Genomic DNA, 15,685 nt, shown 5'->3' with positions numbered 1-15,685 from the left:
AAAATAATGAAAGGGAAAAAAAAACAGCAGAGTTTGTTCCCTTTGACCTCTCCATGTCTGCTGAGTTGGATTTTCAGTTTCAAGTGAAAAGCCTGAAGTCAGTCTGACAGAATTATTTCGGTTACAGAACCTTTGGGCTCAGTATGAACAGTGTTATGTAGATCTGCCTGAGGGAATTTATTTTTACACTGGCCATTCGGCATCTTGTAAACCCTTCAAACACCCCCTCATCCCCCCACCTCCCTTCCTTAAGCAGGGCACGAAAACACAATGGCTTTTGCAGCCGAGAAACATGTTTTTAGCCGGAGGTTTTTATATTTGCAGCCTCTTTGAAAAATGAATTTTGAATGCTAGCATTATGTGACACATGGAACATCTTGCCACCAACAATATTTTCTTTCTGTGCAGTGCTGTTCCACATTTCATCAGATCTTCACTTTTTTTTTATTTTCATTGTAATATATGCAGACTGCATAGGTCACAAGTTTACATGTGTTTCTGCAACTGATTTTTATGGTACTGTATTTTCCAGATTATAAGTTGCATTTGAGTAAAAGTCACAGGACCGGCCAAGCTATTAAAGAAGCGTTCCTTATAATCTGGAAAGTACAGTAAATTGGGGCTTTTAATATTGCATTTGATCCATTTGTTTTCTATAATGGAATAATTGGAAAAGAAGCAACTTTATTATGTTTTTATTAAAAGGAAATGGAATTTATTTGGATTAGTTTGACTATTACATATGTAAACCTCTACCAACACTGCATATATTATTAATATTTCTGAGATGTTCCTGTACAATCCTACAGTTTATTGACTAAATTTGAACCACTTAAACATCATTTACACAGATATGGTATTGCTGTCAGAAAAACGGTGACATCCACTTTAAAAGTAAATGCAAAACAGCAGCTTGAAAGCAAACCCTGGAAGAAGATGAATATATAAATGCTGGATTTAGAAAGTCTAATTTGTTGCGGCCAAAGTTTTTCTGAATACACAACGCCAGCGCTTTTTATCAAAACAAAACACGGAGAAATGGAGCTTCTGTGCCAAGCTGGAGGTTACTCTGCATGTGTTTCGTTTTATCAGATAGATAATGATGATATTTCAGTGTGTTTGTTGTTCTTCAACAGCAGCACTTGAATGGAAATTGGCTGCATGAATAAGTAAGACGTAAAATCCGAAGCTGCAGGAAGAAGCATTATGTCATGGTAAATAAAGTTTTTATACGTTCTCTTCTGGTTGCTTTTCATTTGATCATTTGGTCATTCTTTAGAAAAAGGGAAAAGAAAATGACGCCCCCTCTGTAATAGCGAGCGGTTAATGTGATTTGCCGGCTCCCTTAACTTTGATGGATAGTTCACACAGGACCTAACTGCTATAATTATAAACAACATATGGGCACACTCCATTGTTTTTGTAAATCCACGGAAAAATAGAAAATGGTTTGCTTGAATACCCGCATTTACAGAATGATGCAGTGAGTGCAACTCGGAAAGCCCACATGGAAGCCCAAGACATCGCCACTCATTGTTTTGCTAATTAGAGGGTAGCTGCTGTGTCTGGAGAAACTCAAGTAATTAGTCATCGATTTATGATTGGATGTATGCTGGGGGAGCATTTCTGAGAGGAGGAGACTGGTTGCTATTTTGATCTGCTGAAATACATGTTGCCACATCTCCAGAGCAGGACTGCGGGACAAAGACTTGTTCCAACGCCCATTATCTGACTTCAAACAGCCACTGGCAAAGACATTAAGCTACCCTAGGTGTTTCACATAATTTACTCGAGCTCCCTGACCTTTGTGATTAAACGTCCATCCGGTATAGGACACACTTACCGGAGAAACTAGACTTCTGTGCATTTCACCGTGTGTCGACTCTAATAACCTATTCCTGTTATAAAACGCAATATCGTTTTGCTCACAGCAATGGAGCCAGTTATCGTTCATTTATTGTCAGGTTCTCTGAGCTCCAGAGGGAGTGGGGGTGAATTAAATGTATATGCGGAGGACGGACATCCTCTGTGATTGGGCTGTGGACGAATGCTCCCACATGAGCAGCAGGAAAACGCTCTCTGTGCTCGTTTGTAGTTGTCTGCCGGTAAGTTGTTGATCATTTTACTGGTGGTACTCTCAAAACGGGGCATTGTGTTTGGCCTGGAAAACAAAGTGCTTGTTGAACGAAAAGCCACTCAGTGTGGAGTGCAGAATGTGGCCAAAAGGCCTCCGGTTTAGCAGTAAATGTCAAACAATTGTGTGCTACAGATTATGAAATTGTTGCACAACAGGGACAAATGGCCAGCGTAGCAGAGAAGAGGAATTCATGGAGTTCCTCAGATGGGTTAAAAGGGTTTTCTGGCTTTGGTACTGTTAATATGGAGATTAAGAACAACAGAGAATGGTTTACGTCCACTCATCATCGGCAAGAATGGCACATTATGTTGGGACTTCAATTTTATTTGAGCCATTTTATTTTCTGGATGAAAAAAATATACAACTTCAATGACTTCCAGATTTTTATTTTTCTCTAATCCACAGGTAAAAAAAAAAATCTTTATTCAAAAGACCAGTTGTGGGCACAGCTAACTAAAAAGATAGCTGCAATGAACCTAAAAAAAAAAAATCATAAACATTAGTTCTGCTAATGCCAAGACACTACACGAAGATATTTAGTGGAAGCTAATGCTAAAGAGCTAACTTTAATACAAATTATATTTGCCCTTGAAAGACTACAAGCACCAATTTAATTTTGACTTTATAAATTGCATGTATGTTCTATAATACTCTTGGATATTGTAGTTATATTTATATATTGTTCTTTACTGTATGTGGTTTTATTTTGTTCCTGTATCTTTGAAATAAAGCTATATGGGGAACAAAAACAAAGAGCACACCTAGACTGGAAATGGAACTGCTGTGCAAACAGTCTTCAAAATAAAATCATGAATATAAACGTCTAACTACTTGACGATTTCTGAACAGTTCATAAAATAAAATAAAAAAATAAATAAATTTAGGGGAAGTTAACAACATTTTTAAGCACTTTTGCTAACTTTGATTAAAAGTTAGCAAAAGTGCTTAAAAATGTTGTTCTGTTATTAGAGGCTCAGCGCTACAGCAGAGCTTTGCCCACCACTATGTAGACGTTACCAGATGACAGTAGGGACAGTTTGGGTGAGATTTGAAACTTTCACATGTAGCTGTTTGCTTCAACGGGGCACCATCAACCTTCTGGAAGCCTAGTCCATGTCAGGAAACCAACCAATATAAATTAACTATCGTTTCTGAAAAGAAGAACCATCCAGTTAAGCAGGTATGCCAGAAACTTGCTCAGGGCATGGTTTCTGTAATTTCTCTGTAACTTATATTCATGCCTATATTTGTGGAAGTGTATGTGTAATTATCTGTGAATGTCCAGTTTTTAACCTGTGTGAATTGGAAAAAATTCACAATAAATTCAAACTTGTTCACCAGTTTCTTTAAATGAGCGGACTGAATGTTTAGCATTCATTTTCTGTCAAATACGTTTAGCTTGTGGTCTGTCTTGAGATTTTAGATATGCAAAACAACAGATCATAAATGTTTAACAAAATGGAATCTGCCTTTGAAAAATCTGACTGAAAAATATGTCATTTTTATATTTAATCAAGAATCAAGTACCAACATGTTACTTTCTTCTTAAATTGTGTCAACTCAACTGAAACTTACAAATTAAAATGAGCACAACTTTTAATATTTAACTATACTCACATTACCATATCAAATTCACAACTATTGCTGCAGGAAGGGGAATAATTCATTAGGCATTTTTTAAAAATACTTTTCACCTTAAGTTTTAATTAGAATAAAAATAGACCCCCATAACTAGAATTTAGAATTGTGCTAATTGTTTCACTAACAAAGATTATGGAAATAAGCCCAAAACTGCTTTCTGGGGAGCCATGTTGTTGTTAAAAACTCAGATAATATGGAGAATAAATAGTTTAATTTTCCCATAGCCTGTGTTTTTACACTAGACAGGAAGATAACACTGAGCGATGAGATATAATACACTAATAGTACCTCAGGTTTTTTATTTCTCCTCATCTATTCTCAGCCATCTCAGGAGAGTCTTGTCTTTGACTGCTTCCACTGAAAGAAAAGGTTTCAGTGCAGAACTGATAGCACACTTTTAGAGGGGTTGTAAATACTCCTAATGGCAGATATCATCTCTCTGCCCTTCTGTCTCATATCTGCATCAAGGGAATTTTCTTAAGGTATAAAAAATATCGCAGTTCTGTCAGCGTTCAAGAGTCAAAGCACACAACCCTGGCTGTTGCTTCCAAGAATAATCTTAAGGTGTGGTGTACTTGAATATCGGGCACTGATATGACGTTCGACTCCGTTCACTTACAGGAGGTTTTACAGTAAGCAGAGTAGTCATGTGACACTTAAGATAAGAACGGTGGTGTAATTAAAGATGCAGCTACAGTGCTCTTCATCACCAAGCGCCTTCTGAGATACAATTATGTGGGGCTTTGACAGCATAATCCTACTCAATTTAACTGTAATTCCTCAAACTTCATCAGTGCAAGGGTTTTTATTTTTAAAGACGGGCTTAACAAAACGCTTAACAAAGGTGATGAGCAATAAACCTGTGTTTAGTAAGACTACATTCCTATTTTCATTTTTATTTTTTATTTGGGTAATTTTTAATCTTTCTAGTAAATCAAAATCAGACAAAACCCAAAAACAAAACAGAATTAATACAGAAATAAATAATATACAATAACTGAATTCCTGTCAGTGACAAGAACACGAGGTACGGCCATAAAAAAGTGTTGGCAGGATCATTATTATTTTTTTTTTTGTAGCTGTACTGTTTTATGCATACAGCATAATCAAAATCAAAGCAGCAGGATGTTGTCTGTATATTTTTCTAAAAAAAAAAAAAACATCACCAAGGAATTTTAGCTGAATCTGTAGAGGAACGCATAAACAAAAATTTAAAAAAAATCGTAATCAAACCTGATAATAATCCATGATCTATAGTTTCAGATACTTACACAAAGACCACCAAAAGCATAAAACTTGATTCTTAGTAGGTCAGTCAAACTGGAATCTACAAAAAGGATTCCAATTTTAGAAAATTAAAGTTTATGCAATGATCATGCACAAGTTTTGTTTGGGTCTGTAATGTAAAATCTCATCAAAAAGCACAGCTTTTTGTTCTTGTAGGTACATGACCTATATGTTTGCAAATCCAAAAGACAAACCTTTGGACACATAAATATGAAAAAGGTACGGATAAGGTATTTAATTTATAAAAGTTAAGGTGAAATAGTGCAATGCTCAAATGCATAAGTTCACTTATAATTTATTGATACATCGAAAATATCACTCAATGAGGACTGGTGGCATTGTTTCTAAGAGCAGAGAACGTTGCGCACCGTTGATAATAGATATTTTGTGTCAGCCTGAGACTTCTGAGACCGGTCCATTAGAGACAAACCTACACAAACAGCATTGTGGTAGTAACTGAGGAGTGGTGGGAGAAGCACTGTAGCAGCCCAAATCTCTTTTAGAAAGGGTTATTAGTTCCTTTTGATTTGTGTTTGGCCGCCTGTCACCCAAACCCATTCCCTGATATCACATCGCTATAATGGTCTAATCAGCACTTAACGAGCCGTGTTACATAAAATCAATGCAGCCTTCCATTTGTGAATGCAGAATATTTGGAGGAGCTGATGAAGCCTCGTGGCAGGCGGTGCTGTCGATAGAGCTCTGCAGTCGTTGGACGAGCGGGCCGGCAGGGAGCAGAGGGTGCACTTACTCTCCGGGTTAGGTTGTCTTCCTGAGATCCAAGCTTTTACAGCAAAATCCTTTGTTTTGCTGACTCATCTTATATTGATTTTTGTAAGTTGTTAAGACCAAATAAGGTTGTCAGGCCACTGCCAAACAACTCTTCCACAGAAGGCTCTAAATACAAGCTACTAGTATTAAAGCCCTCTTCCTGATCTGTTATAAACTGGGGGGAAAGGATTCTACTTTAGCGGTTTTATTCCTCTGACGTGCAACAATCCTGTAGACAGCTTTCCACATTCTTTCATGCATGCATTGCCACGTGCTTTCTGTGGAAAGATATGAGTCTGGTGTGACATGCCATCAGGCATTTCTCCCACATGCAAGTTGTCAAATGCCAAGCCTGCAAAAGAAGTGAAAATTGCAAATCAAGTCAGCGAAACACAAAGGTTCCCCCTGTCTCCCTGTTCCTTGCGGTTGAGAACAGCTCTGGGTGAAATCGGAGGTGACTGTTGCGCTGGACAGTCTGCTGCCGACCGGAGCCAGCAGGCCCTTCGCATTATTCTTAGTGGAACTGGAGAGAGAACATAACAATGCCAGCTTGTTTTCATTTCAGAAGACCTTGGAGCAGCAAATGAATAATATATTGGAGGCAACTCGAGGGTAAATGAATAAATATGCAGTTGGTGGGGATTTGGAGAGGTATTTGGAAATCTCATGGAGCTTCAGCACCTCCTTGTGGGAGAGTGAGAGATTGCGCACGAAGACGCTGGGGACAGCAGTTTTTATTATTCATCCAGTTTAATAAATTAATGAATGTATAATTTCCACTTTATTTTAGGCTGCGAATATTAGTCGTTTTTAAGCACCTTTAGAGGTCAGCACCCTCTCTATTAATCAGTAAATGTCCCCATTTATGTTAAGATGAGAAAGCGTGCTTAATGGCTCTATCCATGCTGGAGATAATTAATATCAATGACTTTGCAGACGTTTTAAATGGATCTTGTTGGGTTTAATGGTGATATTTCATAAGCAGCCGGAGGTGAGGGAACCTGGCTCTCTGTATGCTGGCAGAGCCAATGGCAGGGGGGGTCTCCGGTGCTGACAGGCGAGACCAGGTGAATAATTGTCTAGGCATCTTATTATATTGCTGGCATGATCTGATTTACTCCAGCGGCAAATGGTGGGAAGAGACCCCGGTGTCGTGGAGGGGACTGAATTAACGAGGTTTACGCACAAATGAATCCCGTACTGACGGCAGATACATCATGCAAGATGAAGGAGAATTTCCATGAGGCTGTAATGACTTCTCTTACTTCATTACAAAATCAATCCACCAGTGTATTGGCAAAATGATGGAAATACAGTGTGTTTCACATCTCATTCTACATTATAAACCTCATTTTGGATATTTTGTTCATCCAGCTCAGGATCCAATTTGAATCTGATCCAGAACTTTTTCTTTAACAGAAAATGTTGGATTATGCACATGGTAAGACTCCCAAAGAATGTGTCGACAAAATGTATAGCCAGGATTGCTTAACAGTTAATATTTGGGTTGAAAATAATGAGGCTGTGGTTAAATTCTGAAGAAGGTAGAGTCCAATAAAAGATGAAGTCCATAACCTTATAATGCCTAGTAAAGATTTTGACAGTTGAAAATGGATATTGAGAATTATCAACATTTTGTGAAGGTTGAACATAAGTAGCATTTGTTTATGCTAGCTATTTAGCAGGCAAATGGCTAATGTTCAAAGTTGCTCTCTGCTGTGAAATTAAGGTGTTGACAAAACCCAGTAACATTAGCATGATAGCACAGCATTTCTTGTAGTAGGGATACCTATTACAATTTCATATTTCACCCTGTGGAAGACGTTGGGGCTGAAGCTCAAAATGGCTGCGTGTGAATGAGGCTCCTTAGTCTGGTGTTAAGCTAAACAATCTGGGTTTTAGTTTTGACTAAATATTTGGTTAAAATTATCCAACTTCATCTCTAACAACATCAACACAACATTTTGGTGAATTAAATAATTCAGCAGCTGCTGTGCCCTGAATGAGGATCTTTTTGTTATAGTAAAGATGAGGCTCGTTAGCATCTTCTCCAACAACAGCCATCAGCATCAGCTCCTCCAAGAGTCTATTCTCTTTGAATACAAGTGATTGGAACCATTTGTGAAACCTCTGAAGTTTGCAGATTGAACTATGACATTGGTCTGTTCCAGAACAGTGTTGAGTCTAAATTCAGACAGGAGGTGGATTGGCTGACCCACTGATGCGGTCAGAACCTCCTGGAACTTAACCTGGACAAGACCATGGAGATGACCGTTCACTTTAACACCCCCCTCACCATCCTCAGCAGCACGGTGTCTACTGTGTATCACTTCTGGCTCTTAGGAACCACCCTTCTCTGGACCCGAGGTGGTCTTCACACATAGACACTGTTCGTAAAAAGACCCAACAAAGATGAATTCATGTGGCAACTCAAGAAGTACAACTTACCTGGTCATTTTCTGCACAGCCGTATTTCAGTCTGTCCTGTGTACGTCCATCCACAAAACAGAACAGGGCCAGACTGCAATGAACAATTAGATCTGGAGAGAAGATCATCAGAGCTGACCTGCCCTCCGTCCATGACTTTTACAGGTCTAGGGTCAGGAAAAGGGAAACTAACATCTCTGCACACCCAACACACACAGGACACAGGCTGTTTAAACGTTGACTTTCTGGTCGGCACTACAGAGTGCTATTTGCACAAACCAGCCGCCACAGAGACAGTTTCTTTCCCCAAGCTGTCTCTCTGATAAATACAGTACAGTGAACACCTTACAGCCAGAGTAGTCAGCTGCTCTGCTGTGAAATAAAATATGCATTTTTACACTGACATCAAATCTTTTTTTCTTTCTTATAATAAAAATTACTGCACATAAATGTATAGACTGATAATTTATTCCTGTTTTATTTCCTCTAAAGTTTATACAATTTCTACTTCATGTCTGTACTCTGTGACCACTTGCAATCTGTAGTCACATTCATTGTTTTCCATCCAATCCTGGCCAATAAAGTAAATGGCAGCTATGTAGGCAATAACTGGCCATAAAACGAATTAAGATGAGACATATTTTACAGCAATGCAAAGAGAATAACTGCTGGATTATTTCTGTAGCCAAAATATTCGCGGGACATAAGATGAGTACTCGGACAAAAATTCTGACCAGTTTGATGGTTTACAGAAAAGCCTAGAAAGAGTCTCATCATTCTCCATTGACCTCCATTTTGAAATACACCTAACCTAGCATGATAAATTACATCAGTAATTCAACCTTTTTGTGTTAAATCATCCCAGATCTGGATCTGTCAATTTAAACCAGGGATGTTTTAGAAAAGTAACCCAAGCTAAATGGTTTTCAACCTTATTACCTTAGCTTTAGCATGACTAATAGTAATGTTTTTTGTTTTCTTTTGCATTTTGTCAGTCATATTGTGAGATATTATTCAAAGGAAAAAGTAGAACGTTCTCTTTAATCTGCTGATGTATTGTCCAAAGGTGAAAAAAACCCTATAAATTTTAATTGGTATTATTCAGTATGAACAATTTGCTCTTAGCCTTTTTTTGGCATTGACTAGCATTTCATAATTATATTCCAAAAAGTCAGGATACAATAATACCATTAGAAATAATTAGAAATATTTAAATAATTAATTATTATAATTAAAACAGAGGATTATTAGAAAACTACAACTCCCTACAAAATTTACAGTGTGGAGAAATCTGATTGGGCTAGTAACACTCACGTGACGCATGCAGACGTATTGCGACAGACGTAAACAGGAAGTACTACACACTGCTGCGGCAGCGTGAGAGCTGAAAGTCAACCTAAGGAAAGATATTAACACGAATTATGTTGCCTTCACCTTTCTCCTATTCTCGTGACATTTTCGGGTTATAGGGCTTCTCTTGTGTGGGAAAGTGTGGGGTTTGCAGTGATGTTTCAGTCCTCAGCTAAGACTTTCTCCGTGTCAGCAGCAACCGCATCAGCTTACCGAAGGGTTTTCTTGGTGGGACTTCGACGTTACTGTAAGAAGACCTCAACAAAACTCCGAGTATCCGAAGCACTTTCTGGAGCTCAACTGGGAGCAGATGTGAAAGTTCAGGTAGCGGTCGTCAGATCTATAATCTTTGGCTTGTAATGTCCCCTGACATTACTTTCCTTGTAAACAGACTTGATACACAGAGATAAAAAAAAAATCCCAATTTATTTATAGGCTTGTAATTTAAATGTAGATTACATTCAAAAACAGGAGTTTAATTTGTTTTGTCACTCATTTTGCTTAAAAATGATGAGATATTTTTGCTTTTAAAGGATGCCTCATAAATGGATTGAACCGTCTTTGTTGCAGGGGTGGGTAAGGTCTGTCAGACCTCAGAAGAACAACATATTTCTCCATGTGAATGATGGAAGCTCCTTGCAATCTCTGCAAATTGTTGCTGATGCAAAACTGAATGATCCGTAAGCAGTAATCCCAGTAATTTACCTCACACTTCACCTTGTTCTAAATGTTTATGCCAACCAGGAATCCTTTGTAAATTTGACTTTAAATCCCGTTAGGTTCCTACAGGTTAAGTAAAGCACGAGTAGATGGTATATTGCCAGATTCCTGTGGCCCCTCCTCTAATGTGTAATTTTTCTTGAAATGACAGGTTGCTTACATTCGGTAGTGCTGTCGAAGTCACTGGTATTCTTAAGAAAAGTCCTCATCAAAAGCAGCCAGTTGAACTGGAAGCAGAACAAATCCGTGTAGTCGGAGAATGCAACCCTGTCGTAAGAATGAACACACCACAGCATCAAAACATGCTTTACATTCTGAGCAACCTTATATTTTATCTGTATAAATGTTTTCTCTCCACAGAATTTTCCATTTAAAATCAAGAAAAGACACAGCCTTGAATACATCCGGCAGCTTCCTCATCTCAGGTGTCGAACGAACGCCTTCAGTTCCCTCCTGAGGATACGAAGTGAGGCCACTGCAGCGATTCATTCATACTTTAAAGTAAGAACCTGGTGCTGGAGGTGTTTTTAACTTATTTCAAATCATATGCCAATATGTTGTTTTTCTTTCTGCTTGGTATCAGAATAATGGATTTGTACAGATTCACACTCCTATCATCACCTCAAATGATTGTGAAGGAGCAGGAGAGCTTTTTCAAGTTGAGGTGAGTGTCTGATACAATGGTTTGTTTTATATCGAAAGCTCAGCTCCAATATGAAACAAATGGTTTAAATGATAAATAATCTGCTTTTACCACAGCCATCAGGTCCGGCCACGGTGGATGATGAGAGCTTTTTCTCTGTACCTGCATTTCTGACTGTATCAGGACAGCTTCACCTGGAGGTGATGTCAGGGTGAGCAAAACGTAATGACATATATTGATATGGATTGATAGATGCATGTAAGCCAATGTATGTTGAAGATTAAGTGCTGTTGTTTTTATGACTGCAGGGCTTTCTCCAGAGTCTACACATTCGGGCCAACGTTTCGAGCAGAAAACTCCCAAAGCAGGCGCCACCTGGCCGAGTTTTTTATGGTTGAAGCAGAGATCTCCTTCACCGAGTCCTTAGAGGATCTCACCAAGGTATTCTGTGTTATTCTCATCGAAATCAATGCTTTATTTATCAAGTAGACTCATATGTTAAGAGATTTATTCTCCAGAATCTACTTTGGTGACCAAAGTGTCAACAAAGCACTACAAAGTATGCAGGAAAGCTGTGACCTAGAAAGGTAGAAAAAAAACCATTTGTAGGTAAAACAACCTTGTATTTTTAATTTGAAAGTAGATAATAATCAGTTTATGCCACTGTAAAACTTTTCGTTTGAAGGTTTCTGCTAAAGCAATTTAACGTCACAGACAAATTCAAACAGATCACAGTGTGATAAAGATCTTGTTGAACCTGTGTGTGGAAAATGAATCTTGAGACTACAGAAAAAAAAAAAATCTGAAAACAGACATGATTACAGATGTACTGGACCATGTAACGGTAGAAAATAATTAACTTAGTCCCTGCTACAGCAGCCACAGAACATGGCAGGGTCTGTGACTAGACGCTGTATGTTAAGTGATAAAAACACCCACATCATTATTTTTATGTGAGTCTACACCAGAGAAATTGTAGCTATGAATATTTATGACAGAGCTGGGATCCAAAAACTTTTAGGTGTTTTCCTGGTTCAACACACCTGAATCAAATGTCTGGATTAGATCATGAGAATGTCAGTCAGCTCATTTAGTTTGAGTTTGTTATGGAGGGGATGCATCTAAAAGCTGCTGTAGCTCTAAAGAACTGGACTAGCCTGCTTTCCTTGTTTGAAAACTTTTTTTTGTACCTCTTTATTTTTTATAGATTTGACAGATTAAATGATTTAGCATAAATGCCGCTCATACCTTTTGATTTTAGTTGGCGAAGTGTTCCTAGGATTTTATTGCTGTAGTTTTCTCCACAGTGAGGCTGCTGGGCGGTTCCTTTGGTCTTTTTGTTATCAGGAACTTGTCCATTTCGCGCTTCGTAAGCTAGCTTGATGAGCGAAGCAGCTTGATACATCAGACTGACAATCAGAAAGATAAACATGGCAACTAATATATTTCATAATAGTGACAAAAAATACATTTTATGATTAAGAAGTTATGGTTAAAACTTTCGGAGGCATCCACATCGCCCCCTGATGGCGTCCTATGGGACCGCGGCCCCCACTTTGAAAAACACTGAGCTTAAAAAAATTATACATCATTCCCCGATCTTCAGAAATTCAAATGACAAACATTAGTATTAACATTTATCAGTTTTATTAATTATAGCTCTAGCTTCCTCTTAAGAGAGAACCAATTTTTTACTCTAGCTGTTATTTAGAAGTAAGTGAAGAATTTGGAAAAATTCTTCAGAATTGAAATTGAAGCAGTTCAGTCTTTCTCTTGTCGATAACTCCAATATTGAAGACATTTCCTCTGTGTTTCCTGTGTTGATGTTAAATATTCCTTTCGTCTGACGAAGATAGGTGGTTGAAACGAGAAAATGATCTCAAAAAGACATTAAAACTGCTTTTGCAAGGCTTTCTGAATGCTCAAAGCCCCGATTTCAGTTGGATGAAAAATCCATGAGCAATGCTTAAAAGCCAGGTTCATTAAGGCAGAAAATATAAATGAAGACTACCAAAGTGTTCGAATATCCAGCTCTGAATTCTCTAAAAGTTGCTTAATTAAATCAAATGTAGGTGAAAATGTATATCTATATTTGGGATTTTATGTATGATGTTGATACAGTTTAATTTAAATGGCACATTTCATCAACCAAGCATTTGGTTTCTGTGTTCAAAACCGATACCCACTGCCTCCTCAGACGAATCGACTAAGTTGGGGTTTTAAAAAAAAAAAAAAGATCCCAGTGTGACTTCCAAAGTTATCGTTGTTAGCAGCTGCACATGAACACTTTAATTAGTAAACCTGTCCTGCTGTGTAGGTCATAGAGGACGTGTTCAGGTCTGCCACCGAGCGCGTGTTGGCTCGCTGTGCGGAGGACGTGGATTTGTTTCACCGCCATGTGACTCCCGGACACAGGGTGAGTCCTGAAGGACGCTCGCAACCTGGATCTTCGCTCCAAACTGTTTGGGCTTCCATAATGGCTTCTGATAACATTCTGTTTCTGCTGCATTCATGTAACCCAAGGACACAGTAGAGGCCATGCTGAACAAGAGCTTCCCTGTGTGAGTGTCTTTTCTTTTTTTGTTGTTGTTATTTATGTTAAAGCTGAATCACAGGGAAAAAATAAAGTCAAATCTTCAAGGTTGACTGTGTGATGCTATCTTCTTAAAGGATTAGTTATACCGAGGCAATAGATATCCTACACCGCAGCTCCGAGAAATTTACCTTCCCCACAGATGTAAGTGGAATCATTTATTGTTTTTCTGCATTTTGACGCTGTTTGCTGTGTAAGCCACAGATGTCCTCTCTAAACTTTGCTGTTTTTTTTTCTGCAGTGGGGCTGTGACCTTATGACAGAACATGAGAAGTATCTGGTGAAACATTGCGGAAACGTTCCGGTCTTCGTCACCAATTATCCATATGACCTGAAGCCGTTTTATGCAAGAGACAATCAGGACCATCCCATGCACACAGTAAGAACTGGTTGTGTTGTATAGGAATGCAGAGACTCGTCACAGTTTCACCGCTCATTTTCTCTCCGTCTTATCCCAGTTGGGCCATAGAAGTGATTTGCATATCTTAGCTGATTTTTTTGCCGTTTGTTCGCAGGCAGCTGCCGTGGACCTCCTCGTGCCAGGAGTTGGAGAGCTCTGCGGGGGCTCGCTGAGAGAGGAGAGGCTGAATCTGCTGATGGATCGGCTGAAACGGTGAGAATGCACATGGAAGGGAAGGCAGTGATACAGTAAAATGTTTGGTTTTCATCAATCTACAAAAACATTTCATGGTTGATTAGAGTAACAGATGGCTTAAAGGAAGAAATGCTCTGAATTTTGTGCTGTTTGTTCATTGAAAGTTCTTGGAAATATTTAAAGCTGCAATAGGTAACTTTGGTAAACGTTATGTTTTTCATATTTGTTGAAAGTCAGTATGTTCTGACAGTTTAACATGAGACAAATAATCAGTGAAAATATTTAGCTTTTCTGCCTCCTGCCTGTGGTGCTACTGCCATCTGCAGAAATCCTCTGGTGCCGGGTAGAAAAACCCAATCAAAGCCGTTTTGGGAGGGTCTTACCGCTGTCAGTCATGCTCGTGTATACGATGCGACTGTGCCAACAGCAGAGAAACAACTTACTGTTTATCACTGTCATCGGTGGCTGTGCTAACTAGCCTTTGGATTCTCCGCAGTCTCCACTTCAAACTGTCCCCGAGTCGCACTTTGGACACCTCTGATTTAAAGAAACACTACAACTACATAAGAATGAACAGTAAATAGACTGTTTATTGAAAAATGAAGAAAAATATTAGCATCTGACTGTTTTATGTAGCTGTGATTATATAGCTCCATTTGCATGTGTAAATACATATTTCAGTGCTGATGATGATGCTGATGTCGAGCTGTTTATTTATGTAATCGCTTTCTCTTTTCCAGGGTTGGACTAGAGGATACATACAACTGGTAAAACATAATAAAATAACCAACACATTTGAATTACCACCATTTTTGTTTAAAAAGGCAGATGTTATTATGTGTTTTTTAGTATTCATTTTTATTTTGTTGCAGGTATCTGGACTTGAGGCGTTTTGGCTCCGTCCCCCACGGTGGCTTTGGACTGGGATTTGAACGCTATTTGCAGTGCGTTCTTGGAGTTGACAACATTAAAGATGTGATTCCTTTCCCAAGATTTTCACATTCTTGCCTCCTATAAAAACACAACTTATTTTGTCTAATCTGTTGTTGTATTCATGTAAATGTTTCTGCCATTTATAAAATTTACAATATCCAAGGCCCGTATGTTCATTTCTGTTTTGCATATTTAGATGTTCGAGGCTCCCACACCAGTTATACCATTTACACTCAGCATTTATTTATGAAACATTTTTGGGACGCTTGGTTGCTCACTAGATACCAAGCTTGTTTTTTTTTTTTTCAGCATTGGATGGTGTCTTTAAAAAATATATATGTATACAACACCTCTACATTTTGTCATATTCTAACAATTTTTTCGAATCACCTTTCACTTTAGCTTTAGATACGATATGTTTCGGAAGCGGCAATGTGTTTTATTAAACTTTTATAACTGTAACAAAATAAAGTAGAGCGTAGCTGTGAAGTGGACGGGAAGTGATACATTGTTTTCTAAATATTTGACAATTTTAATTGTTTTAAAACAGAGCCATCTTTTAAATGTTTGCACAACCTTGACTTTTCC

General features: G+C 38.3%; 1 protein-coding gene across 1 annotated transcript; it reads left to right on the top strand.

Annotated features, from left to right (window-relative positions):
- The first annotated feature begins 9,592 nt into the window (after positions 1-9,592).
- nars2 (asparaginyl-tRNA synthetase 2, mitochondrial) lies at positions 9,593-15,259 on the top strand. Its single transcript, XM_014980851.2, has 14 exons — positions 9,593-9,937; positions 10,184-10,293; positions 10,485-10,605; positions 10,694-10,834; positions 10,917-10,997; positions 11,093-11,187; positions 11,285-11,417; positions 13,294-13,392; positions 13,500-13,537; positions 13,647-13,713; positions 13,811-13,948; positions 14,085-14,182; positions 14,905-14,931; positions 15,037-15,259. Exons 1-14 carry the CDS (start codon positions 9,770-9,772, stop codon positions 15,179-15,181), a joined length of 1,461 nt encoding a protein of 486 aa, XP_014836337.2. The 5' UTR covers positions 9,593-9,769; the 3' UTR covers positions 15,182-15,259.
- Positions 15,260-15,685: the final 426 nt, after the last annotated feature.

Source organism: Poecilia mexicana, unplaced genomic scaffold (genome assembly GCF_051168715.1).
Source record: "Poecilia mexicana isolate PSO_F unplaced genomic scaffold, ASM5116871v1 scaffold_13, whole genome shotgun sequence".
NCBI classification, from domain to species: domain Eukaryota; kingdom Metazoa; phylum Chordata; class Actinopteri; order Cyprinodontiformes; family Poeciliidae; genus Poecilia; species Poecilia mexicana.
Note: the sequence above shows the minus strand (reverse complement) of the source record. Positions and strands in the feature narration are given on the sequence as shown.

Coding starts and splice junctions, on each gene's coding strand:
- nars2 (XM_014980851.2), top strand. CDS start 9,770: ATGTTTCAGTCCTCAGCTAAGACTTTCTCCGTGTCAGCAGCAACCGCA. Junction 11,188..11,284: donor CACCTGGAGGTGATGTCAGG/GTGAGCAAAACG, acceptor TTATGACTGCAG/GGCTTTCTCCAGAGTCTACA. Junction 13,393..13,499: donor ATGTGACTCCCGGACACAGG/GTGAGTCCTGAA, acceptor ATGTAACCCAAG/GACACAGTAGAGGCCATGCT.